This window comes from Anas acuta, chromosome 8 (assembly GCF_963932015.1).
Source record: "Anas acuta chromosome 8, bAnaAcu1.1, whole genome shotgun sequence".
NCBI classification, from domain to species: Eukaryota; Metazoa; Chordata; class Aves; order Anseriformes; family Anatidae; genus Anas; species Anas acuta.
Window position 1 is genome coordinate 26,233,684 of NC_088986.1, and position 25,431 is coordinate 26,259,114.

The window sequence follows — 25,431 nt, forward strand, 5'->3', positions numbered from 1 at the left end:
TGCCAGGCTATAGTCTGATTTATTTCACTCACTCTTTGGACTGGAGATTTGAACTCAGACTTCCCTCATCTCAGTTGACTGCTCCAGTCAGTGGCCCGCTGAAAAATTCCCACTCTGGTATTTTTGATGCCTTAGGTAGATGAAAGCAATTTAGTCCATAAATCTAAAAAGAGTTGTAGCGTGAGCTGGAAACGGTGTCATGACCTGAATAGTCCTGGCCATGCCTAGAGTCAGTTCGGCACCCCAAGAACTAGTGGAAAATGGAGCCATGAGGACTTGAAGCAAAATGTTAGGTGGCAGCAGAGTGAAAGTTTCTAGTATCTAGTTTTAGATTTAGGCACTTCAGTTAGCAAATGGTACTACAGCACAGCCTGCAGTACTGCATATATAGTGATACCCACGCTAAGCTTAAGCAAGCAAGTTTAAGCACCAGAATGGCAAGAACAAGTGGCAGCATAAATTATGCAGTGCTGTTCTGTCAGCATCGCTTTCGTACCAAGCTAACCCAATTAAGCCCCTACCATTACTTCTTCATCATTACTACGGTCATCATGCAAGATAGCACTGAATAGTGGTTTGCAAGGAATTTACACCTCCAACTGTTTGTGCAGCCATAACTTCATGCCCATTATTTTACTTCTGAAATAGATAATGGGAAAAGTGTACTAAAGCATCTATTTTCAAAAATATCAGTCAACATGCCGCCATCCTTAATACCAAAACCAACCTTACCGTACAGTGCTATTAATTGGGAAGCTTTTTTTATTTTCATGTATGGATTTGAGTTTAACGAATGAAATTTGTGATGCAATGTGAAATGCTACGATTTTAGTTTGTAAGTCAGCATTTTGCTCAAGACCTAGGCTCTTTTAATCTTTAACTTTTAAAAGCATTTTTAATCATGAGTTGGATGGTGAAAGAATTAGTACACCTTTTAGTATCAGTTTCTGCATACAGGACTAAGCAAGCAGGACAGCATACTCTTTAATGTGACCACTTTTTCAGAATAGACATTAACGGGGGCTTTTTCATGCACAGTTGATTTTGTATAAACTGATTGACACCTTTGGGGGTCGTCTTTCCACTGACTCATAATTTTGCTCACTCTTGAAAAAAGCCTTCCGCACACCCAGTATTCTCTAGTTAAAGCTGAAAATTCAACTCATCATATTTACACAATAAAAAAAAAATCCATTCTGCATTGTTTTTAATTGCAAATCCTACTCAAGGGACCAATTCTCCTGCTTAGGAGGCAGCCCTGTGCCTTCTACTAGAGAACCAACTGCAGTCAATTATGGTAATGAAATGTCAATAAATATAAAAATTTAATACAGCCTGCTCTTGGTGAGTGGCAGATGAGGACTTGCCTCCCAGACAAATTTGCTGGTGCTGCAAATATTAAATGCACCTGAAAGAGTAGCAGGTTGCCTGAGAGCTTTCCAGTAGAGGGATGGTGGGAGATCCAGACATCTACTGGGTTTTTCCATTACGGCATAATCGCTGCACTAAGGCCACTGATATTCTTGACATCCAGACATCTTAACTTCTTATTATGAAGAGGAAGGCATATTTCCCCTGCAAAGTGGAACCTCAGTGAGGGATTTTGAGCTTTCCCCACACACACATAACAAAGCATTAAAATTACAAAAGGGAAATTAAGCTGAGAATGAGTTGATATTTGTATGTGACCAGTTTCTCAATAGGAAGTAGGTGAATCATGTCACCATATTAAACTGCTCTGCGAATAAAGAGTATTTAAGGGCATGTTACTACCTTTTTTTTCTTATTTATATAAGTACATATCCTTATATATAAAGAAATGGGGGGGGCGGAACCAACAGATGAACTAGAAAGCAGTTTATGAAAGACAGTTTGGCTGGGATTTCCAAAGGCTAGATCCTAGTTTTGTTACAGATTTCTTTGGCCCTGAATAAGCAATTTAATTTCACTACTTCAGTTTTCCCAGGTGTGACAGACAGCAATAAAACCTATCTCGCAGGATACTTAACCATAATCCACTGATTTCATTGAAACATAAGCATAACTTTAAATGCTTTGCAGAGTTAGAGCAGTGTTATTCTTACCATCCATGCAAAAAGTGGAACTTCATTTTTCTTGTACAGTTGCCTTCAATCAATGTCTTGAGAGTGCTAACTGTACACATAAATAAAATGTCTTATTAAAAGTCAGTAACCTATTGATTATATTAAGGTCATCCCTAGGAGAAGCTATTTTTAGTCCCTTTCAATCATCTATCTTATCTTTCCTGGCTGAAATTTTGACAGGTTTAAAGTCCTCCTTTTTTTTTTTTCTTGCTTTCCAACTATTTATACTTGAATTAAATCGATTCAATATTTTTAACATTGAAAAACATGTTTGAAAATACATGTTCCTTAACAGTTATTTAAAAAAAAATAATTTTAAGGGATCAGTGCCTGGAAAAACAAAATTGTCAGTATTGCTCTGTTGCCACTAGTGGTACCTGTTTCTATATTAATTACTTTATTATGGGAGACCTTAAAGGCTGGATAAGTGCACCAATACTTTTAAACACATCATTAACCCAACCTGTGCACTTACCATTAGCCAGGCTTCAGCATGTGATTACGCGAAGTATGGCTGCCAATTCTCCTGTTGCTATGGAGGCCCCTAAAAGAGAGAAGCTCTGCTAATACTACAGCAGCCAGACAAGTTACCTACATGTTTTGAAAATGCATCAATAACTTGTTTAGGTCTCAGCCAGTTGATCAGGGACAGCTTACCTCAGGGGCAAGCAACATGCCCAGGGCCATTTTCACAGGACAGTGGCATTTGCAAAGCAGAGGGATGAGAGCAGGGCTGAGCTGAAGGCACTTCAGCAGAAGCAGTTGCTCGGACAGCCCAACATGCCAGATAACATCCACTCCACACTGCCGGGGCTGTGTGGTCTCACAGCCTCCAGCCTCACCTCAGGCCTAGTGTCAGAGTGACTGTCCCCATCCCCTGCATGCCCCATCCCCTGCTCTGCTTCACCACCAGATCATGGCCTTCCCACTGGCCGCAGAGCCTGGACACCTCTCAGGGCTCACCATCCCACAACAAGCACCTCGATACAAGGCCTGCAGAAGCTGGTGGTGGCCATCTTCAGTGTGGCAGAGGCTGGTGTGTCCTTTTGCAAGGACACATCCTCTTAATGTCACTGGCATTTCTAGATAGGTATTTTAGTGTGCAGGCAGTAGGGAGGTTGCCTGAATTCAACAACAGTAATCATTGGGTACGTCAGGTAGGAAGGGCTTAAAATATACCTTGCTTGTGAACGTTGCCATTTGTAATATGGCATATTCCAGCGTTCTCTTGGACCTCTACATACAAGGGTCACTTAGGACAGTTTGTGGTCCAGTCAGCCTCTCCTGAGAAGGGATGAGCAGACTCCCAGAGCAGTCACACTTCTTACTGTGCTCCAGAGGAAGGTGCTTTGTGTGCTGCAGTAACTGCTCGGGACAATCTCAGTGCAGCTGGCCTGTGCCACACACCTGCCTGCTCCTCCTCCCTTCACAGAGGAGGAACTGCCAGAACAAGTCCCTTGGAACCAGCTCCAGCAAGTGCCAGGACTGTGCGTGGCTAAGGAGAAAAGAAACCACCTTCACAATGCCTCTGCTTCCTGTGGGAATATACCGACATTTCTGGGCTTGAATAGATGTTTCTGGCCAAGTTATGGACACCAGACTGTATCCCATGAATACCTTTATGTCCCTCTGGACTAATACGCCCAGTGTAGGCGCAAAGCTCCCTTCAATCAGTCTCTCTTCACAGGATTGTACAACTGCAATGAGAACAAGAGACACCGAGTGTATAAAACAAACTGATAAGGGGCACAGCTACCAGTGTCATAAGCAGTAGTCATATATAAAGCCTCTAAAAAAAGCTAATACAGACAAACCGGCATTCACAGTGATGTGACATACCATTAAGATATATGGTTTAATAATACTTCCAATATATACTGTTGTGCTAAAATAGGTTTGTATATAAAATCATCCTGACTCGATAACATCATTAAATTGAGAGTGATTCTTTTATCCAGGAGCATCCTGGTTACATGTGATTGCTTGAAACATTCTAAAGTGGTTCTGTGGGTACAGACAGAAATATAATTCTCTTTTACAGGTGGATTATTCTGTAATAGCGTCGCAAGCTGGAGCCACCCTCAACAACCTTATGAGCCATGCACAAGAACTAGTAGCAAAGCTTCGTTCCCTACAGTTTGATCTACGAGAATTTGTATGTCTCAAATTTCTGGTGCTGTTTAGTTTAGGTAGGTAAATTTTACTCTTCGTATTCCTTAATTAACACTGTTGTTTTTCCCCCTTAAAATACTAAAAATAGTTTTATTATTTTTTTTCCCAAAAAATGAATGAGACTTTAAATATATTTTATGAGGTTCAGAGTAAACCGAAGATTCTTTTCTTTTAATTATCACTTCACAAAGAAAAATTATGTAGGAGAATTAAAAGTGGATTTCTATGCAACTGATTCCTAAAACATAAGGAATTTACTAGAGTATTACAAGCTTACTGTATGTACTTTATGAATATTCCAGACCAAGAATAAAATTCTATTATAAATTCTAAAGGACAGAGGAAAATACAGATTGGTATATTTTTTATGATATTGAATGTGGTTATGTAAAGCAGATGGTGTGGAGATATGGTTGAAATAACCCTCTTTTTTAAGGGCATTTGTGGTAAGTATAAACAGTCTTGTTTGCATATGGCTGTCACATCCTAACACATAAATCAGGAATGCAACTCATAGTTTGTAAAAAGTGAAAGGATCTCTTAAAGTGTAGATTAATGATAATAGCTTTATGGCAAATCTAGCAAGGAAATAACCTTTAAAGGGAAGATTGTTTTGTATTAGCAGAGAGGACACAGAAAGGTAAAGATACCTATGCAAGACAAATTAGTTAAACCAGTGCCCTGCAATGAATCAGCCATGAAATATCACCAATACTAGAAATACAAAATTATAATAATAATAATAACAATTAAAAAAAAAAAAAAGCGGGAGGGAGATGGATTTCTATTGACTTCATAGGAAAATACTTTTCTTCCTGTCTTCCATTTCAAGTTTGCATTTTGTTGACTTAATAGAACTGGTCTAAATAAACATTGACCAAGTGATTTTCTTATTTACTTTAAGGAAGTAGAAAGGAGAGATCTTAAAAAATAAGGTCAGATCCAGACACATATAGATCCCTCCACAGGCAAAATTCTAGTTTTACTCAAAAGTTATTTTGTCTATGAAGAGAGTGAAAAATTGAGCCAAGTATAACAAAGAAAGAAATATCAAAAGTGGTGACATTTAGTAATAATTTTCTTTAATTATAATTTGTTTAAAAATATTATGTAAAGGAAATAGAATTTTACAGATAAATTATTATAACACAATTGCATTTAAATGAAAAGGAGCAAGATGTTTTGGATACACTGTAAAGTCTCAATTACTCTCTGAAATATGCCCTTCCATGTGGTGTTTAAAGAGTTCATAGCTGTTTTGGAAGATTTTAGATGAAGTTCTCTTTAAACATGATGATAAAAAAATCAATACTTCAGAGATATAGGATGCAGAACATATAGAAAAAAAAAAAAAAGAATTACTTAGTTAACGATTGTTATGAATTATGTACATTCTGATTCCTAGGAAAAGAGATGATGGATTTGCTTGGAAGCTATTAATATTTTATATTCAAGACTTAGTCTCTTTCCATGTCAGATTCAGAGATGGAAAAGCAAGCTTTCTATTAACGAAAATTATGGTTTATTATTTAATCTGATGAACAACAAGAATTCAGATTTCCTAATTCCTAATAAGTAGGTTTTACAGTCATTAGACAGTGGTACAGAAATTTCTGAAGAGCCTGTAGCTTTCCTCTAATAAAATATTTAGAGAATTCATCTCAGTTCAGTGGTACTTTAAATTAGCTGAATAAAAGAAGTACATTTGGAAAATGCTCACATTTAGGTGGTCTTTTTGTGTGATCACTTTTGTCAGCTCCTCAAGTACTTTGCATTGATATAGGAATCATTCTTACACCTTCAGCTTTCCTAATTCTGCAAGGCAGCATACTCAACTGCAAAAGCAGATGCGTATAAACACCTAGCATACCTTGCAGTTGTATAAAGTCAAGTTATCCAGTTTTTCTCTCATTTACGCTGCTATATTAGCTACAGAGCTAATTCTGCTGCTAATGGGAGCCTTATAGTCATATCACTTACATATAGAAATGATGTAGCAAAGAAAGTGTCTGTACCTTTGAAGCTGCTAATTCACTATTTAACATACTGCATAACTTGATTTGCTAGAAGTCCAAGCTAGATGTTTTCTGCAAAGAGTAAAACATAAAGATATTGTCACCTGACCCAAAGAACTAAGGCAAATATTTAATGAGAATGATGACAGAACTCAAATGAAAAACATAGATACCTTTTCCAGCTAAGTAGTACTTAAGTTTGTGCCCAAAATAATGAATGGTCTGACTGAAGTTGACTGAGTCAGTTTTTTTAAGACATTGAAGTGTCTAACAATGCTGGTAGGCATTCAGCAGGACTGTCAAAACTAGTTAAGCATCAAATTCCGCTGAAATAATTGGGAGCAATTATTGTACCTAAGTATCAAGGTGCATTTGACACGTACCTTTGTCTCTTAGGCATCTCAACAGAAAACTGGTCTTAGCATTGAAAACATTAATCAAAAAATATTTCAAAAATCTGAGCAGACTCTTGTTGAAAATCTGTCTCTGCAATATTTAATGTAATAAGAAGCACTTCAAGACATACCAGCTTTTTTCATTTCTAAGGATGCCCTCCCACAGTGTTAAACAATCCAGTAAAGGCTTATACTATTTTTTGTGTGGCAACACAAAGTCAATAATCCACAGAATTAATTTACTGAGAAGAAGCTGTTTTTTTGTTGTTGTTGTTTGTGGTTGGTTGTGTTTGTTTGTTTTTTAACCAAACAGTTATGAAGCTGCCTCCTAAAGCTGTTTGTTATTCCTGGCTGTACAGTATTGTCTGTGTTTTCACAGGATAGCAATCTCCTTGAGGGCAAATAACATTGTCTCTGTCTTTTTTTCTAACATTTCAGCAGTGATTAGCTTAGTAAAATATCAGTAAAATAATGTTCTAACCCCATAGCACACAGTAAGTTTTGAAAACATAATTAAATCATATCAGTCTGGCATGCTAGTTTTTAAATTGTTCATTGTTTACTTGTCAGAGTTTCCAAAGGGTTTAAACAAGAAAATGCTTTTGATTGCTAGTAGCATAAAAGAAGATGCTATTGAAGCTTAGACAGGTGCATGTTTATTGTAACCTTTGTAGCCAGCAGCACACAACTCTTTCTGCAGCCACTCCAGTGAGTGGTACATGCAGGCACTGGAGCTCTGTTCCTTTCTCCAGCTATCTGTCCCAACTGAACAACCTTGCCAAAGTTGACTCAGTTATCATTCAAGAAGCCAGACTATTTTGGTAACTATTTTTTCAGATGGTGTAGCATCTCCTTGGTGTAGTCCTATCAAGAATTAATATATGTAGAATTAGGTAACTTACATTTCTTCCATCAGTTATAAAATAAAACACTTTATAGCCAGGCAGTTCTTACTTCTCTGTGCATTAAAAAAAAAAAACCTTTCAAGCCAATGGATCCTCATACTTCAGTGACTGTCTGTCTGTCCATCAGTGGTTCCTCATGCTATTAGCCCAGTCACTGCCAGTCCCTGGAGAGGAACAAGTCCATCACACTTGTTCTCAGCAGATAACCAGTTCATCTGAATCAATCCTTCAGCTTTTGTGTGCCCATAGTTTAAAAGTCAACAGGGACCAAAGCAGTCCTTTCAACCAGCACAATCATCACAACCACAGTGGGGATGACTGCCTTGTGCATGGCAGGGCCTCAACTGTCTTTTAGAGTAACAAGAGCCTTGACTCATAACAACACGAAACATAGAAACACTTTCCTTCACAGCTTCACTGCACCATCAACAGTCAGTTGATTACCCTGTCAGGACACCAGAAGTTTAGATTAAATTTAAATTCAATCACATTACTCTGATCCACTTACATGATTGACAGATCTATTACACCAGTCCAGCAGGGTTCCCTTAAAGAATCACAAACAATCTTTCCATGAGTCAGTCCTCTGTGGTACTTCCCCAGCTGCATACCTCTTCACATACCTCTGTTGCTTTCCTCTCTCTCTGTGCACCAGAACAGCATTATGCAAATCAATCAGTCTGACTGACACCTGAGATCACATTAAAGCAAATAGACACAGGTCTTGGGATCAAAATTGCCCTCAGAAGTTTTGGTTGTGTAGTCTGGTATAAACCACCTTCTAGTCACTTCTTCCCCAAGTTGACTTCTGATGGACACGTTTGAATTTTGTACCAGCGTCCTCCTTTGCTGTAAATGATACGCTGGGTGCTGATTGAATGTTTTATCTGAAGACAAGATGGACTTCAGAAGCCAAGGCATTTTATTGCAAAGGAGCAATCTGTCTACCAGCATGATTTACTTGAAATAAGTATTCCGTTTAGATGGTCTAGAAATAGCAATGTATTTTCTTAATCATTCTCTTAATCATTCTCCATTTCAATTATTAGAAATAAGAAAGTTTCAAGAAAGCTATTAGCTTTCTTGGAACTAAATCAGAACTTCAGTTCTTAGAGCAGTTATCTTTGCAAACCTTTCTTTCATTGAGGTTTACCTATTTGCAAACATGACTGCTTTGTGGGGGCATACATTGCAGAATGGGAGAGGAGGAAGAAACCTTTGGGAAACATGAGTATTAAATCTTTTAACACTAGTTCTGCAGGCTTTACATGTATGAATGCCCATCCAAAATGCAAAAAGAGCACATCTGAGAAAGTTGATGTTCAGATAAGTAAGTCTTCATTGAATTTCCTACTAAATAACAAACACATCTGGCTTTCTGAAAGATAGCCAAACTGACAATGCAATTTCTTTACCATAATCCCAAAGAAATACAACTAATTTTTCTATAAAACATAAACAGTATAGTCCACAGTACACATTATCAAAAAGTAGGTCTAAAACTAAATAAAATTTCCTTTGTCATTAATAATTGCTAGTTTGAATCAAGATACGCTACAGATAGAAAAAGCAATTGTGCCAGTTTATCAGCTTCTTTGAATTTTCATGAATTTGACACTACTTTGGAAGCTCCTTTCTTACTTTGTCAGAGTTAGAAGAGTTAGAAATTAAAAATTTTAAAATTTAATGTTGAATTCTCTAATTCTGGGAAAGAAATAGATAGCCACATTCCATTGTAGTCAAATCTTGGCCTCACTAAAATCGAACACAATTTCTCTGATTTTACTGGAGTCAAAATTTGTCTCACTGTTTCTTTGATCTTCTTCCTATCACAGAATAAAGTTCAGATAATTTTTCAGTAATTCCACTTGCTAAATTACTATATTTAAATTATTTTTATTTTTTTTTAACGAAACATATAACTGTCGCCAGTCAGTCACACTACAGACTGGTCACTGAAATCAGCCATTGCTCTTCACCCAACTTCCTATTTATCCTGCTACTTTTTATTATTCAAATTCAACAAGGATGATTTGTCAAACCTCCCATCAAAGCAGTTTGTAAAGTGAAATGCCAATAGGAAGAAAGTTAGACATCATTTGACTCATGTCCAGGCACGTGTCTGCCTGGAGCTAAATGCTAGAGTAGGCAGCAGCTGACTGGTACTGCTCTCTTATCATTGTCAGGACACAGATAAATGTACTTCATTTAAGAAATGAAGACTTTATCAATGGGCAAATAATTGCAGAGCCACTATTGATCTCACATCTCACTTAACATAAGACAAGAGGGACCTGTAGAAATGGTAAACATTTAATTGCTATGAATGGCAAACAATGGGCTCTTGATTAAAGGGAAAAAAAAAAAATGAACTGTTTTCAAATAAACCACAGTGTTACTTACAGGTTCAGCAGAGACCCACCCTGACTAGGCAATAATCCATACCCATTTTACCCATTTCTGTTGGGTAAGAGAAATATTAGCAAATCTTTCTTTGCTTTTAGTCTTCCTAAAGCTCCAGAGCTGAGATTAGAGGAGTAGGCCCCCGTATTGGACTCCACTATAGGGACTTCTGGAAGATAAACATTCCTATTAAGCTTTTCATAGCAATGAAACAGGCTGAAATGAAGCATTTCTGAGACAAGACTCTACCCTTTCTATTCACATGACTATGAGCAGCTTCCCGCGAACATGCAAAAGAAGCAGCAGAAAGTCTGCCTGTGCTTTGTTTCATCTGATTCCATTAACGCACATCAATGCAGTTATGAAAAACTCTGAAGCTGGAAAAAAAAAATAAATTAATTAAATTTGCTATTGTATTTTTAATATATTTTATGTATATATGTCTATCAGATTTACAGACTAGCCAGTCTGTACCTCAGTGAGGTTGCAATCTAAATCTACAGAAGAGATAAGTTTAAAAAAAAAAAAAAAAAACAGTAGCAAAAATGGTGAAACACTGGGCTGTACATATTTTCACTTCTACAGCTTTTGCTGAGGTTTTAATTTGGGGTATGATCTCTGCAGATCAAAAAATAAGTGTATAATAAGCATCAATTGGGCATTAAATAACAAGGGATATTGATTAAATGTTGGCAGTATTTATGATGCTTAAGGGCACACAAACAAAAAGAGCAACAGAAAGAAATGAAGTAGTCAGTGCGGCAAAAGGTCTTATCAGGCCAAAACGGCCTGAAGTAGGAAACAGGAAACAAGGGTCTAGAATTAAGACAGGATTGTAGACCCTTAGATTTGATACAGATATAAAGGCATAACCTAACAAGTTTTGGCGTATTTGGATCTTTTTTGCAGCCTGCCTAGTGATTACACAATACTTTCAACAACTATGGATCTGCCCTTTACACTTCCTGGTTAAAGAGTCTGCACCAGGTCATCAAAGCACAGTCCAGTAAACATGTGAACTCACTAAGAAAAGGAATTAGACAAAAATCAACCTGCCCACCCGCCCTGAAATAATTCCAATATTTTAGTATCCAGAAAACTCACAGAAAACAATAATTTGCCTTCACGTAGCACCCTCAGTGCAGGATGTGAGGCAGGTGCTATGAATGTAAAGCGAGGAGTAACGCAAGGCAAGGCCTCCCTTGACAAGCCAATGTAAGTCCACAAGGAAGCACTTACCTAGGGACAGACCGGCCATCACGGAGGTGTTTTCTTACTTGCTGTGACAGATGGCACGCAAGTCTTGAAGACTGTCTTAAGTCTTCAGAGAGCACTGAAGTCCTATTCAAAATAGGTGCTCTAGCAGTTTTTACTTTTGATAATTTCTAAATATACAAATATTTTTATCCTCAAATTTATACATATATTATTGATATCACATACATATACTTAGGCTGCTTTACAGTGTTTTTATTAAATCCATTGGCAGTTTTGCTATGTTCATCCACACTGTTGCCCAAGTGCACTTTTAAGACCGCACCTGATGACCAGTAAGAGAACAGCTGAGGGGTTCTGTACAATTAACGTTCAGCCAGGGCTTTCAGGCTTCTCCACATTACATCTGAATTTAAACAAATACGTACTGCACACTTGTCAAGTCCAGGCTCATATCTCAACTCTAACTACAGTAAGCATCTGAGGATAATGCTGGCAAAGAAACATTTCCTAAATTTTATGTAATCATTTGGAATTCAGAAAGGATCGATTAGTATTCAGAAGATGTGACTGTTCAATATTTATGCCATTGAGAGTTGGCAGAAGCAAATAATGGTACATAAAGCTGATGCTTGTCTTAATTAAATGCAGTATAATGTGTGTTGAGGTTTTTTTCCCTTTAGCAAAGAGAGCAGTTTAGCAGTGACCAGATATAACTCATTCTGAAGTTCAGAGTTTAGAACTAATCAATATGTATTTATAACAAGGGAGGGACTGAATATAATTTGTTAGCTGAAAGCTGAATAATAGATAAAGATAAGATTTATTTAAGAACATTTATTCCATGTACTAGTGTCTGACAAAATATTTGCCCCCCTTTGATTCTTGACTATTTTTTGCTGTACTAACAGATTTCAAATAGAAGACTTTTTGGAATGAATTCCCAGCCACAGATAGGCTGGGAATGACACCAGAGAACAAAAATGAGACCTCTAACTAGGAGGATCCTTTCACTATGACAAACTTGTTGTTCAGACTATTAATAGTAACGTTTCCTAATTTTCTGATTCAGAATCCTTAACGGCAGGTAGAATTTTAATACATCTATACTCTTTTAAAATTAGCAATCTAAATAGATGATGATCAGTAGGTGTTGACTGGCAGAGGATGGCTGAAGGATGTGAGGCACAATCCCTACAGCCCAGGGTCACCTGTCTTAAATGTCACAACAAAAAGTTTTGCGAGGGGATATGAAGAAAGTAGTTAAAGAGAGCTGCAGAGAGCTCCTATTAAGCATGAGTCAGAGTGGAGAAAACAGAAAGCACATGGTCTGGAAAACTGGTGAGCAGATGATGGAGATGGCATTGTGGGCAAGTCAGAGGCAGGAGGTGACCTTGTGATGATAGGTGGTGAAGGAACAGCTATAGGACCTTGAAAGTGAACATAATTCATGTCTGATATAGCAGAGAAAAGGAAGGATGCAAAAAAAACCAGCATATTAATGATCTTGTAAGGGTGTCTTGGCCGTGGTGTACACCAAGCTCAAAGGAAGCAATGCTGTGGTAACTGAGATGTGATTATGATGAGGCCACATGGAATTTGTTAAAAGTTTAATTCAGCAGATAATGGCTGCTGTGTACATCCCATGGAAGGCAATGTGAGAACACATCTGCAGGATCACTGTATTAATTTGGGATTAATTATATTAGAAGTAGTCCAATCTCCAGGCGAAGATCACTGTTTTTTGGAAGAGCCCATCTCTAGTATAATATGGAGGCTCCATTTCTTGAAATCAAGATGACCACTTCTTTAAAGTATTATGATACAAGTCAGTCAAAAGTTCCAAACTTGATGTACAAATTGCTAGATGGAGATCTATGGCTGGCATTGGGCAGAAGGATGAAGGAGGTAATGATGATGATCGTATGGGTTCTTTCTTGTCCCTACATCAGTAAATTTCATAGGCAAGATGATTAAATTGATCACAAGTCTCCCAATTTCACAGTTTTGTTGCATTTGTGCATCAATATGTTGCATTTGAACTTGATTATTTATATAGCCCCTCAGTGCTGCATGTCCTGCATTGCCTAAGGAAACTAGGGATAACTTTCTCATTTGAGATGATGTGGGTCAAGAGAAGAGTTAAATAGCCAGTCTGATTGTGAAACATTTAACTCTTTTCTGGCTCTCAGGCAAAGCAGTCAAGGTTCTCCACTCTGCTGCTAGAAGAGCTGTTCCACTTTTCTACTTCAATCCTCTGGGAAAGAAAATGTATGAATATGGACAAGAATATAATTTTAGGATTGTCTCATAAGGGACTTTTCCTATCAGGGAGCCAGCATTGCTCAATACAGAAATAAAACCCTCTTGTCTCTGTTTCTGACTCCATTGCAGACTACGGAGCTTTGAAGTCTTTTATACGTCTGTTCCTCTATCTGGTAAATGAAAAGAATTGTTATCTTTGTAAAAAGAGGTGAAATCCAGAGTATTAAAGATACTGCGTAAGGTACAAACAAATTGAAACATCATTGTTTAAATATCTATAGATACCATTTAAATATCTACAGATACCAAAACAAAGACCATAGTTAAAAGAATCCGATTTAAAATAACCTATAATGCATTTTGAGTAAATTTGATCTCTTTCTTTGTTAATAATTCAACATGACAGGAGATCCTTGCTGTATTTTCATGTTGGTGTCTAAAACTGCAAAAACTGTGAAAATTCATCTTTTAAGAGATTTTTAGAAGCAAATTGTAGCACTGTGTGCAACATGCAGGACAAAGTGGATTTGCTTTTACCCTGTTCTTTTATATCTGTGGGTTTTTTTGAACTCTTTATAGAGAAACAAAAGCGAAGACATCTTACCTTCACTTTATCTATCAAAACCTGTAGCAAAGCCAAACAATTAAAAAGCAGTCCTTGAAAGTTCTTAGAGATGCTAAATGATGATGTATGGAGCAAAGACTATGATAAACATTCCTTTGCTCCTGAGAACACTTTTTCACTGAGCTGACAGGTTTTAGTCCAGCCTCCCATGCAGGTTCCATACATTGTGCAGACAGTCTGAAAGAAATCGGGAGAGTGTCTATATTACAGATACTTTTCTTGATGAAACTTCCAATCATTTATTTTTGTGAATAAAATACAGATTACATATATATATTATATACTATTATATACAGAGATTATAAAAAAAAACATATAACTAAATATACATATATATTGGGGTTATATGATATAGTTAAGAATTAAACCACTATTTTTAATGAATAAATACACATTCATCTCCACCCTGGATGTCAGAGCCATAAATGATTAAATTCTTGTAGAATTCCAGAGGTAGCCTTCTGTTTCAAGACTGATGAAGTTTTTTAGATAAACTTCACTAAATTATAGAGAAAAATTAATAAACGCTGTTGATTTGTCCTGATTTTGTTTCACAAAATGCAATGAATGTTGTGAACTCATCTCTCCAGTAACTGTTGAATACAATGGTATTATTGGAGGCATGAATTTGATCCAATCTGATCATCACTGATTTATGTTGTCTGCTTGTCTGACAGCTACAAGCTATGAAAAAAAAAAAAAAAAAAAAAAAAAAAAAAAAAGACATTAAGCATCTTCATCAAGTACATTTTCTTTTCTTTTTTTCTAAATGCATATTTTGGAAGGTTTTGAAATAACAATAGGATTAGATGCTTGAGAGAAAATTAGGTCATATATTTGTTAGATGCAAATCTCATAAGTAATTAGAAATATGGGTATCAAGCAGTATTTGTATTCTGTACTGCTGCCTTTGTATGCAGGCAGTGGGGATTTCAGAATAACCTGGTGCACTCTGCACTTTTTCACTCTCTAATATGTATATAGAATATTAGTAAGGATGGATTTTAAATAGTTTGGGGGAGGGAATCACCTTCAAATTACTCACAGTTACATTTGTCTGTGCTTTGGAAATACTTTTAGAATTTCTGTCCCATTTTTAATATACATAGTAGACGGTCAAGGTGCAAGTTTGAATGTATTTCATAAGTAACAAAAGATTATAGAGGTGTTTTTTTGTGGTTTTTTTTTTTGTTTGTTTGTTTGTTTTTGTTTTGTTTTGATTTTTTTGCTGCTATCGATAGCAGTGTTTAACATCAGTGGCTGCTTTTGTTAGGCAAGTTTCCTAGCATAATTTGGGAATATGTGGTTACATATAAAGATATAAATAAATCAGTGAATATACTTAATCTTGAAGCCAGTCAGGCCACCCTGTATTTTTAATTTGGACATACACTTATATGCTTCACTGAGAGAGGAACATGCTAAAGGAAGGCAATGGCTAAATTCACTTCACCGCTGCTGTAACAGATTACTTATTACATAATTTTAATACCAGAATGTACAGACTACAACCTAGGACCTGCTCCTCACTTATTTTTAGTTGAAAACACACTGCAGAGGCTCCTACTTGAAAGTCTGTGTGTGACTGTCAGCCATGCACTGGAGACATACTGCAGACACAGGCCACGTTCCCCTCTCTCTCTTATCCCCCTGATGCTTGTGCCAGCTTGGACACTGAAAGAGAAAAAATAATGACTGTCTCTAAGGCAGCAAAAATAGAGGGGTGAAATACTGCAAAGAAATGCTGACAAGAAGTAGCAGGAGAAATAAATAGGAAAAGGCCAGGGGAAAGGAGGAATTGCAAGAGTGATGGGAGAGGAATGGCGGAGAAGAGGATACCTGTGCAGAGCAGGAACCAAGAGTAGGAGGTGAAAACGAGGGACAGCAGCAATTGGACCAGAGAAACAGAATGGGGGGTTGGAGATAGGAAAGGGGTCAAGAAAACAGGGGGAAAAGGACAGGAAGGAAAGAGAAACCATGGAACTGTGATCAAAGCCAAGTGAGAGATGGAGAGGGAGGAAATAGAGGCAAACAGGAAAGAAACAATGAAAGAAAATTCAGAAACAAACTTGACGGCTCAGCCTTGAACACAGCTGGGATCATGAATTGGGAGACAGAACGGGACTGTGCAGAAACACTCGTTCCCAAGCTCACGGCTTGGAGCACGTCCCACTGACTTCTGCTGGCAGGAAAGGGGTGGGGAGCAAAAATTGCAGCTCCTCAGGCCCTGGCAAAGCTGCTACTAAGGCTGGATGAACTCTGTAGAGCAGAGGTTCCCTGTACTGCTCTGGGTCTTTGCAGAGCTACTGAGCATGGGGCAAACTGAAATAGATACTTAAACCCCAAAACAGCCCACATGGCTTGCAAAGGTTTAGCCCACACATGACCATCCTCCTAAAGATATTTTAAGAGTTCACTTTATAAGATTAGTCAAGGATTAATAAGGAAAATCCTACATTTAGAGTTCTCCCCAGTTGATGCATATTATAAACATTTTGCACAACACCTCTGCTTGCCAGGTGAAGGAAAGTGTCATCTCAAGAGGGAGATAGATTTCAGCATCAGAACAGGAAATTACACTACAACAGCATCTTTCCTCTCTCCCAGCACCAAAAACTGTAAGAGAGATCCATGAACTGCTCATGATGAGACATAATACTATCTGGTCTTTCACTGGGGAAAGCCCACAGCCGAGGCAGAATAAATGACACAGACTGTTCTTCAAGCCCAGACTGAGGCAGGCTGAGTGCATGGTGCTTGAGAAAGGTGTTTCCTCGTGTCTAAGTCCATCTTTTCTGGGAGACATTTGGCTTTAGAGAACGGACACCAGCAAGGTTGAAAAGGATGGGTATCAGACTTTCATCCTCTAAAGTAGTGCTGGAAAACAACATTGCTCACTGAAAATATTCTTTCAGAGAGGAACATTGCCAAGAGGCTACTGGGGAAGCAGTGTCCTTTAAACTTCCCACTGTGCTCCAGCTGGCCAGCTAACTCCTACCTGTGGTTCTTCTTCCCTTTCTGTTTTGAGAGAGGGAAATAAGACCCTCACAATTAATTAAAACCATAGATAAATACCAGAGATGAGCCAGAGAATAAAGAGGGAACAGAGCAATTAAGAACATTCCTGCTAAAACCTCACTAGGCATACTGTAAAATTTTGAGATTACTGTTCCCCCCTCAAAAACATGGCAGAGAGAAGCGGACACTTAAAAGAGCTTTCAATTACTTACGTGCCGTTGGCACCTTTTCAGGATGCTGTGGAGCTGGAAATGGCTGTGGTAAATTTATTTTCTCTGCATTTGCCTTTCTTGACAAAACAGCTCCAATATTTTGATCTCAAGAATAATCAGCTCTTTTGCGTTTCCTTTTCAACTAACTGCAGACTTTTGCAGTTAAAAATTAATGACAACTTCTCTTCCTTTTTTTTTTTTTTTTTTTAAACATAAACCTTCTGTGCTCTTTCCTGAAGGGGGAAGAAAGAAAAAAAAATACTTTTTCGTACAACTTTTACCTATTAATCTAAATTGCATTTCAACCACTCTTTTGCCCTTCTTTTGCAGTAGCACACAAAACGAAATCCACCGCAGCAAAACAACCTGGCCTGTGGAAACCATTATTCTGCAGATGAAACATTGTGTTGTGTCCTTTACCACTATTACGGGCAGTCAGTCTGTTAGAACATATTGGGCGATTATAGGCTAGTCTTTTCAGAGAAAGCCATGGGTTTCAAGTTAGCAGTAACCATCTATCAATTCTTGAGATTATGCCATGATTTACTGTCACAGCATCATGTATTCTCTGATTTTCTGCCTCCTATGAAACATTGTGCTTTCCTTTTCTATTGATGTATCAACTATAATAGTTACAAGCAGCTACAGAAAAATCAATAGCAAACTTTCATTACTGAGCACATAAAGAGTACCATGCTGTGAGAGCACCTAGCTGTTAAATAGTCACCAGCAGTAAGGTGCACTATAAATGTCTGTTATTTTGGTCTAAATGAAGAATGTCTGAATTTGAAACATCAAATATCTAGTATTTTTGACACCGCTGAATTCTATGTCAAGTTTTTCCAGTACGTGATTTTTTATCCAGGTGTCAAGCTTGATTTGTCTTTTCTGTGCTGGGATCTCTATTTTTTTTTTTTAAACCTGAAGCCAACCTAGGAAATGAATATCAAAGTATTGCTGGGCTGCGCTTCACTGCAAGATCATTAGGTTTGGTTAGACAGAAATGTTAAGAATTGTGTTAATCTTCATTGAACTAGACTACATCAAGTAAACTGACTTAGATTAAGGTGAACAGACCAATAATCCCTGCGTTAATCACACAGATAAAGTAAAGGTGAAAAAGGTACTTCAGTAAGACAGCAGACTCAGAGGTGCTCCTTGGGCTGTGCACTAGGAAAAGCTTTTCAATAGAGTTTGGAAAAAAATGGTGTAATTTTTGGTTTAAATATGTTTGTTTGCCTGTGGGAAGACATTAACTTCCAATTAGCAAATGTAAACCAAGAATGCCAAGAACAAAAGTAAACGTGTGAGCGCATTGCTCCCAACACGTTCAGGCTGTTTGGCATCCTCCAGCACGGAGATCCTGCAGGGCAGGCGGGCAGGCTCTGCTGCAGGAGTCCGTGATTACCTTGGCACTTGGTGACTGTGGTAATTTACAGCTATGAATGCACTGTTTGTTGCTGAATACCTTAGAATTTGAAAGCCTTTGCATTGCCGTGAAACGAAAAGTCGAGGATGCACATGTGTACTTACATGAATTGTGTCCCACCCAATGTATAGCCGTTGTCTGTCACGGACACAAGGTTAAAGGAAAGCCAGGTTTCTTTGCCTGGACATAACATCCATGAAGATTAACCTTTAAAGTAAGAAATCCAGATTAGTACTACAAAAAATGCAGAAGCAGCTCATATAACTTTTAGTATAAAATGAAAAATAAAACAGGTTTCATTCCAAATGGCAATTCAGTCCTGTCCGCCACAAAAATACCTACAGATGTGGAAACACCCTGCTTCGAAGAGCACATCTAGGCAAGCACACAGGCTGTGTGGTCAGGCCTGGTAATAAACAGATGACTGCCACCTGCAAATATAGAATGGAACCGAGCTCATCCATGCTTTTCATCTAAGCCTGAAAGTTTTTTGTCAATACTAGCTTGATACGGAATTGAAACAGCATCTCTGACAAAACAGCTTCAACATACCCTCAATGGTCTCGTGAGCTGTTTGCAGTTGTGTTTACAAGGTAAATAGCTGTAAATGTCAACATTGAAGTCTAGCTCTTCTGAATAGTAAAATTCAAACATTTGGCTAATTGGAGTCATTTCTACTGCATCTCTGCTGTAGTGCTTTCAGCACTGAGCAATTAACTGAATAACCCTTTGCTTTATATTGTTTCAACAAAAGTATATTAAAAACAGTTCTTTCAGCAATTTCCACTTCCCACATCTTACACGGGCATAAGTGATCATCTTTTTCATGTTCCTTCTAAACTAGAATCTGCTTCCACTAATGCAACATAGTTCAGTGAAAAAAAACATGTTCAGTTCCAGGCTAGTGCAAATATTGGCAATAAAGCTAGTGAAATCATGTCTTAAAAAAATATCTAAACAGAGAAAAAACATATTTTTTAAAATCAACACATCCATAAATGATGATTGGCTGACTGTATCATACTGAGCCTTGTCTCAAAATAAGGCAGAGGACTTAAAATTCTAAATTATTTGATGATTACACTGACAGTCATGGTACAGTATCGCACCCCTTTGAGCAGCACATCACTAAAACACTTTTGCTTAGCTGTATTTCCTTCTTTTAAAGACAGTACATTGTAATAATCTTTGCTCCTGTGGGACACTGGATGTAAACAGAAAGAAAAGTGCAAAGAAAATTCACCAAGTAATAAAAAAGTGGTATGAAGTTCTGCTCTTATCCATAAACCACTATAACAATATAATTGGCTGGTCTAATATTTTTAACCAAGTTCAAAAAAGTTTGAAATATAATAATTAAATGCAAATACAATCCTGATCCCAAAGACCAGAAGAATGCCTTTAAGCTAGTATTTATAACAAGAACTATTCGACTGAGCTGTCTTGTAAATTTTATCATACCTGAGGCAGTTTTCCTCAGTCGATTAGCTGGAAAGCTGAATATATCCTGAGGCAAACCAGACATCTAGTACAGGCTAAATTCAACTACTGGAGCTTAAATTTGGCTTAATATATCCCCACTTGGATCTGCCTGTTTAATTCTCTTTCATATGATAACGTTGGTTTATTCATAGTCTGGACTTGCCACCTGAACAAACTGTACCTCATATCTTATTCTAATGGAATAAGAAAACTTTGCAAAAACCACAAAAGTTCCTGACTGAAAATCAAATGCAAATTTGGGATTAAAAACTGTTTTGTAAAGTGACTACAAGATTAGTACAGAGAGATTTTTCCCCTAAGGAGCACTGCTTTTTATGATCATGCATTTTTTATACTCTACAGAGACAGATGGGCTTTATAAAAGGATACAGCCTGCTACTCAAAAGGGTTTCAGTGGCAGCTGCACTTCTGTGTTTTAACCTCAGTAGAAATTTATATAGGATATTTTTCCAGAAAATATTTATATTTCTTGGTTTAGGACTATGTCACTCCTTGGTGCAGTTCCAGTGACAGCAGTAGAAATACCTCTGAGATTAACCTGGTCCATTATTCCTCTTTTAAACAGTACTTGAGTAGAAGGAGAGGGGAAGGATAGCTAGCATCCAAACCCCCCATGAGAGCAAAGATAAATATAAATCCAATAATTCAGAAAAGTTGCAAAGGTCTGAGCAAAAGCAAAGCAAATATTTTCTAGAAGGAAGTGAATTTCTAAATTTTTCATTCCCTTTTTTCTGAACATTTAGCTGCTTCTCATCCAAATAATAGACTGTTCGCTGCTCCTCACCATTATACAGCACTGCCTATTATTGCAAGCTGCAAACACCCTTTCTGCCTCAGTTCATAACTTCAAGGATTTTGCATGATGTCCGTATCACCATTCCCAGGAACTTCATAAATATTTATGGTATTTTAAACTATTCACACCCTACAAATTGTAGACACTGGCAGCCAATTCCTTTAAAACACCAACAATCCTGTATTGTTCATGTGTTATTGAAGATTAAAATGATGTTTCAGAAATTAACTAGGCAAACCACGTGGTTCGTTAAATTTCCTGTTTATTCTTTTTTTGTTAACTCTTTTATCATAAGTTTAATTTTCTATTTTTATCAAATGCGATACTTCTTTTCTGGTAACAGCGTGATAAAAACTAATGCTAGGGCTGTGGATCTGCCTACATTTAAACATGTATATATTGAGGCCAGCTGATACCGCGATAATTACCATACTACTTTTCTTATCTGTGCTTATTCCAACAGAATATTTAGAAGACAAACATTTCTAGCCCAGGCATATGCTACGGACCTGGGACTTGGTGAGGAGTTAGGAAAAATGAGTTTTAACTCACGTTCTTTATCAGTTTATCTGTGAGATCTTCCATAAATCACTTCTGCCACAGCTTATTGACAGGTACCTGCATAGAAATACAATCACAGCTGCACAGGACAGTTGTTTCAGAACTTGTCCCTGGAAAAGAGAGATTTGGGTCGAGTCCTTTTTTCTGGGACTGATCTGGTTACCTTACGTGGTCACCAGATCAAATGCACAAAGAATCTTGGAAGCAGGAACCTGAAACCCACGTCAGCCCAGGCAGGTTCCCTCACCGCCTGCTGGCAATGTACAGCTCTCGTTAACCAGGTCCCAACTGGCTCTCCACAGCCCGAGCTGTTCCTGTACCCAGCCCTGCTTTTCCCTCACAAGTCTCAGTGAGAAGCACCGGACTTTGCATTTACAGGTGCAGCCAGGGCTGTGGACTTTGGCTCAGGACTTGTGAGCAGCTTTCCTTCCAAAAGAGGCCTGGCAGGATCCTGCTTTATTGTGTTTCAGTGACCACCCTGTCACATTTGCCTCATTTGAAAGGTATAAGGATGTTGGCTCCTGTGATGCCAGGATAAGAAGCGGGTGGAGATTTTGTTTGTTTGTTTAACTTTCAAGTCAGTAAACTCTCAGGCTGAGCTGTTGAAAGTCGAGCTGTTTTATTTTCCCAAGTGATGACTCAGTAATTACACCAGTAATAAAGATCTGAGAGGTCAAATTAGGCTTCGCTCTTTGTCTTCACTGGGACTGCAAGAACAGAAAAAAACCTGAAGTTTAGTAAAATAATTTCTCAGTTGCACAAGAAGAGGAATTCAGCTTTGTAACCCCTAGCTCCCTTTCCATTGTAGGGCTAACAGTGGCAAAAGCAATTATAAAACTGTTAACATAAGTAAATAACACAGTTCTTAATAGAAGTCGGGAACTGATATTCTCAGTAAGAATCTGTCATTTTACAATTTTTTTGGCATAGAAAAATGTGCTTCAATATTTTAAAGACACTAGAAAGAAGCCTGCCACTATAAAACACCACAAAAATATGTTGTAGTTGAGTTCTCAGTTGCTCTGAAGCAAAGGTCCTCCAAGACCGAATGCTGAGGGGATGGGATGGGATTCGGACAGAGAATTACAGCTGCTTCTCTTGGAAGCACCTTATTCTTGCTTTGGAAATGCATACCATTCTGCCCAACACTTGTGCATGAATGAAATACATTGCTAGAGAATAATTTAATCAATATTTTCAAAACTACGCGCCCATTATCAGACGTTACGTTCAACTGAAGGTGAAAATTACTTTATGACCCTAATAAAGTCAGAGATCAGTCGTTACACTGTTATAGCTTAACCAGTGCCAGAGAAAGAATCCTTCAGAAGATGAGAAAAGTTTTCTACATGTATATATTCATTATGGACTTGTGCAACTTACTAAAACAAAAGTGACTGCTGCTGTTATAATGGAAAGGTTTCTCCAGTTTTGGGAAGTGCTGACGATAGCTCCTTACACATGATTAACAAGTGCATCTATCAAAATTTGTTTCCTGTGCCTTTTAAGTACATAATATTCAGTACAACCACACTCTTATAACATTGAGGGGAATTTTGCAGTAACGACCTCATCTTTCCCATAAATCTCCCATCTCTGTAGCGTTCTGCCTGTGAAGGAGGCTTAGGTACAGCAGGGCGTACAGCCCTGGCAGATGCGCTACACCGGGCTGCTTTTGTTCCCATTAGTTCCCATGGAAGAGAACTGCTGGCAATTTTCAGAGACTGGCAGTTTACCAACCAGAACTATTCTTGCCTTCCAAGATTCCTTTATCGCATGGCAAAATCTACCTACAAAATCTGAATGAGCCTGAAACCACTCGCCCCACCACTTGAGTTTAGAAGCCATCCTATTTTACCCGTGCCCCTTTGACTGCCATTCCTAAGAGCTGCCAGGCATTGGGGGCTGTTGGCTTTTAATAAAATCCCACATATTCCTTGCAGACGGGCCTTGCACACCCATTCAGGGACATAAAACTTGGCCTTGGGCTAATATCGAGTCTTATTGCCTGGAACACCCATTTTTCCAGCCTTACGGAAGTGAGGAACTTCTACCCACAGAGAAGCCAAAATATAACCTGATTTCATCCTTGCAGTACCAGGACTTGCAAAGGTACAAAATCCACAGAGGAAGCTGAACTATCTGCGTGTGCACCTGTCCGTCGCTTTACATGGAAAGGGTGTCTGATAAAAGATGCGGGCAGTAAAATATAACCAGCTTTCTTTGGGAAATATTTACGCTGTAGTAACTATTTTTCTAAGCAGTTCCTATTTTTCAGATTTAAATCTCTCATTCTCTTTCATTTTGCTTTTCGAAATTCCCAGACCAAGGGAATCTCTCTACAGATTAATGCACCACCAAATTTTCAGTATTTCATGTTTGGAATATGAGAGGGAGAAAATCTCTCTGAAACCTAAATATTTTCCCCCTCTAAAGACCAGACCCATTTTTGGGAAAAAAATATGCAAAAGTGTTCTCCTCAGGCTGAATGTTATATGCAGTTTCAGCTTAAAGCACAGCTTTATGGCAGATGTATAAAACAATCAAAATTTCGGGATTTGTGGGAATACTTGCAGATCTTTACTGTGAGTGCAGAGCAGATCCTGACACACTATAATACTGTTTTTGTCTTAATCGTCAAAAGTAAGCTATAGAGGACAAAAAATTCTTTGTTTGACAGAAAAGCAATTGCTATTTCTTGTAAAACATATAATATATTCCAGAAGACCTAAGGGTTTACTTTCCAATAAGGATAGAAAAAGATGTGCGCCCCACTGTGAGCTCGCAGTAAGGCTGTTTCATGTAAAAAGTTGGTAATTAGTCCCTGAGTGAATAAAGTAGAAGAGATAAGAGACCTATACTTACTGTAAGCAACACAAAACACTTTTTCTAGCTGCTAGGATTTAAAGGGTGTGTGGGTGGGAGGGGGGGACCTATTCCTACTCATTTAACTTACAAGTGTCTAAACCCTGGAAAATTATTTCTTACATTAAGTTTAAACATGTACTTCAAATTGTTACTAACTGACGTACAGATGGATAAGAGACATGGCAATTCCAAAAAGCAGACAGGAATGAAAATTTGTATGAAGGCACAGGAGGCTGTTGTGTTGTACATCAGTAGCAGATTTCACACTCATTGTATATGCCACTTGACTCCAGCAGAGTTACCCCAGCATTACCTGGTGTTTCACCAACCTTCCACGTTAGCATTCAAAGGATCCTTACAGAAAAGGAAACACTTGGAAAACTAAACCACGCACCCATGGCCAAATTCATTTAATAAATGTCAGGGACAAAAACAAACCCAAAGCACAACAAAACATCTATAGGAAAAAAACAGAACTAATGTTATCCAACACTAGCTGATAGGGACAAAGTGCCAGAAGAAAAAACTGTGCAGCATTCCGTGCTGTACCTGCCGAGCTCAGAGCTACCAGAAGTAACATAATATTCACAGTGCTCTTAGACTTTTCCTTTGTTGTAATTCATCTGTATTAGAGTTCGGCCATCATTTTTGATTCTCTCTCAAAAATAACTACATAATTTATATTGCAATTATGTGCTTGGCAAACCTCTCCTTTAAAAAGTTCAAAAACATCCCAAGAGCTTGAGACATGTCTATGGAGCTTTGCATAGTGCTCTCCGGTCTGCACAGACCCTTAGACTTCTCTCTTTGTATTCAACCTGCCTGTATTCACTTTACTACAGCATTTATTGTTACCATACGTGAGATGAGAGCCCTTTGGATAAATGAGTTTGGGTAGCTCAGGAACCTGGCACGGCAGCTTTGAAATTTCCAGTTCTCCTCAC

General features: G+C 38.0%; 1 protein-coding gene and 2 long non-coding RNA genes across 41 annotated transcripts in view; 1 reads left to right on the forward strand and 2 right to left on the reverse strand.

The window, feature by feature from the left end:
• The window catches only part of LOC137860593 (uncharacterized), a 38,573-nt gene extending 34,768 nt beyond the window's left edge, over positions 1 to 3,805 (reverse strand). For 12 of the 13 annotated variants that reach the window (XR_011099069.1, XR_011099068.1, XR_011099066.1 and 9 more), the window contains exons 1-2: positions 3,723 to 3,805; positions 2,581 to 2,649 (exon numbers count right to left, since the gene is read on the reverse strand). This is a non-coding gene — a long non-coding RNA (uncharacterized lncRNA). Of the gene's footprint in view, positions 1 to 2,084; positions 2,155 to 2,580; positions 2,650 to 3,722 lie in introns of all 13 variants that reach the window. The other variant, XR_011099061.1, reaches the window with a different exon arrangement.
• Positions 1 to 25,431, forward strand: part of NR5A2 (nuclear receptor subfamily 5 group A member 2) — an 87,260-nt gene that overhangs the window by 58,825 nt on the left and 3,004 nt on the right. Inside the window, exon 7 of the mRNA XM_068690998.1 lies at positions 4,147 to 4,294. Within this exon, the coding sequence (XP_068547099.1) occupies positions 4,147 to 4,294 (148 nt within the window). The remainder of the gene's footprint in view (positions 1 to 4,146; positions 4,295 to 25,431) is intronic.
• Positions 4,305 to 25,431, reverse strand: part of LOC137860592 (uncharacterized) — an 86,236-nt gene continuing 65,109 nt past the window's right edge. For 21 of the 27 annotated variants that reach the window (XR_011099055.1, XR_011099053.1, XR_011099052.1 and 18 more), the window contains 9 exons: positions 21,611 to 21,676; positions 19,102 to 19,190; positions 18,864 to 18,966; positions 17,331 to 17,563; positions 15,668 to 15,774; positions 14,080 to 14,784; positions 8,101 to 11,336; positions 6,293 to 6,364; positions 4,305 to 5,588 (listed from right to left, as the gene is read on the reverse strand). This is a non-coding gene — a long non-coding RNA (uncharacterized lncRNA). Of the gene's footprint in view, positions 5,589 to 6,292; positions 6,365 to 8,100; positions 11,337 to 14,079; positions 14,785 to 15,667; positions 15,775 to 17,330; positions 17,564 to 18,863; positions 18,967 to 19,101; positions 19,191 to 21,610; positions 22,327 to 25,431 lie in introns of all 27 variants that reach the window. The other 6 variants (XR_011099037.1, XR_011099051.1, XR_011099031.1 and 3 more) reach the window with 6 other exon arrangements.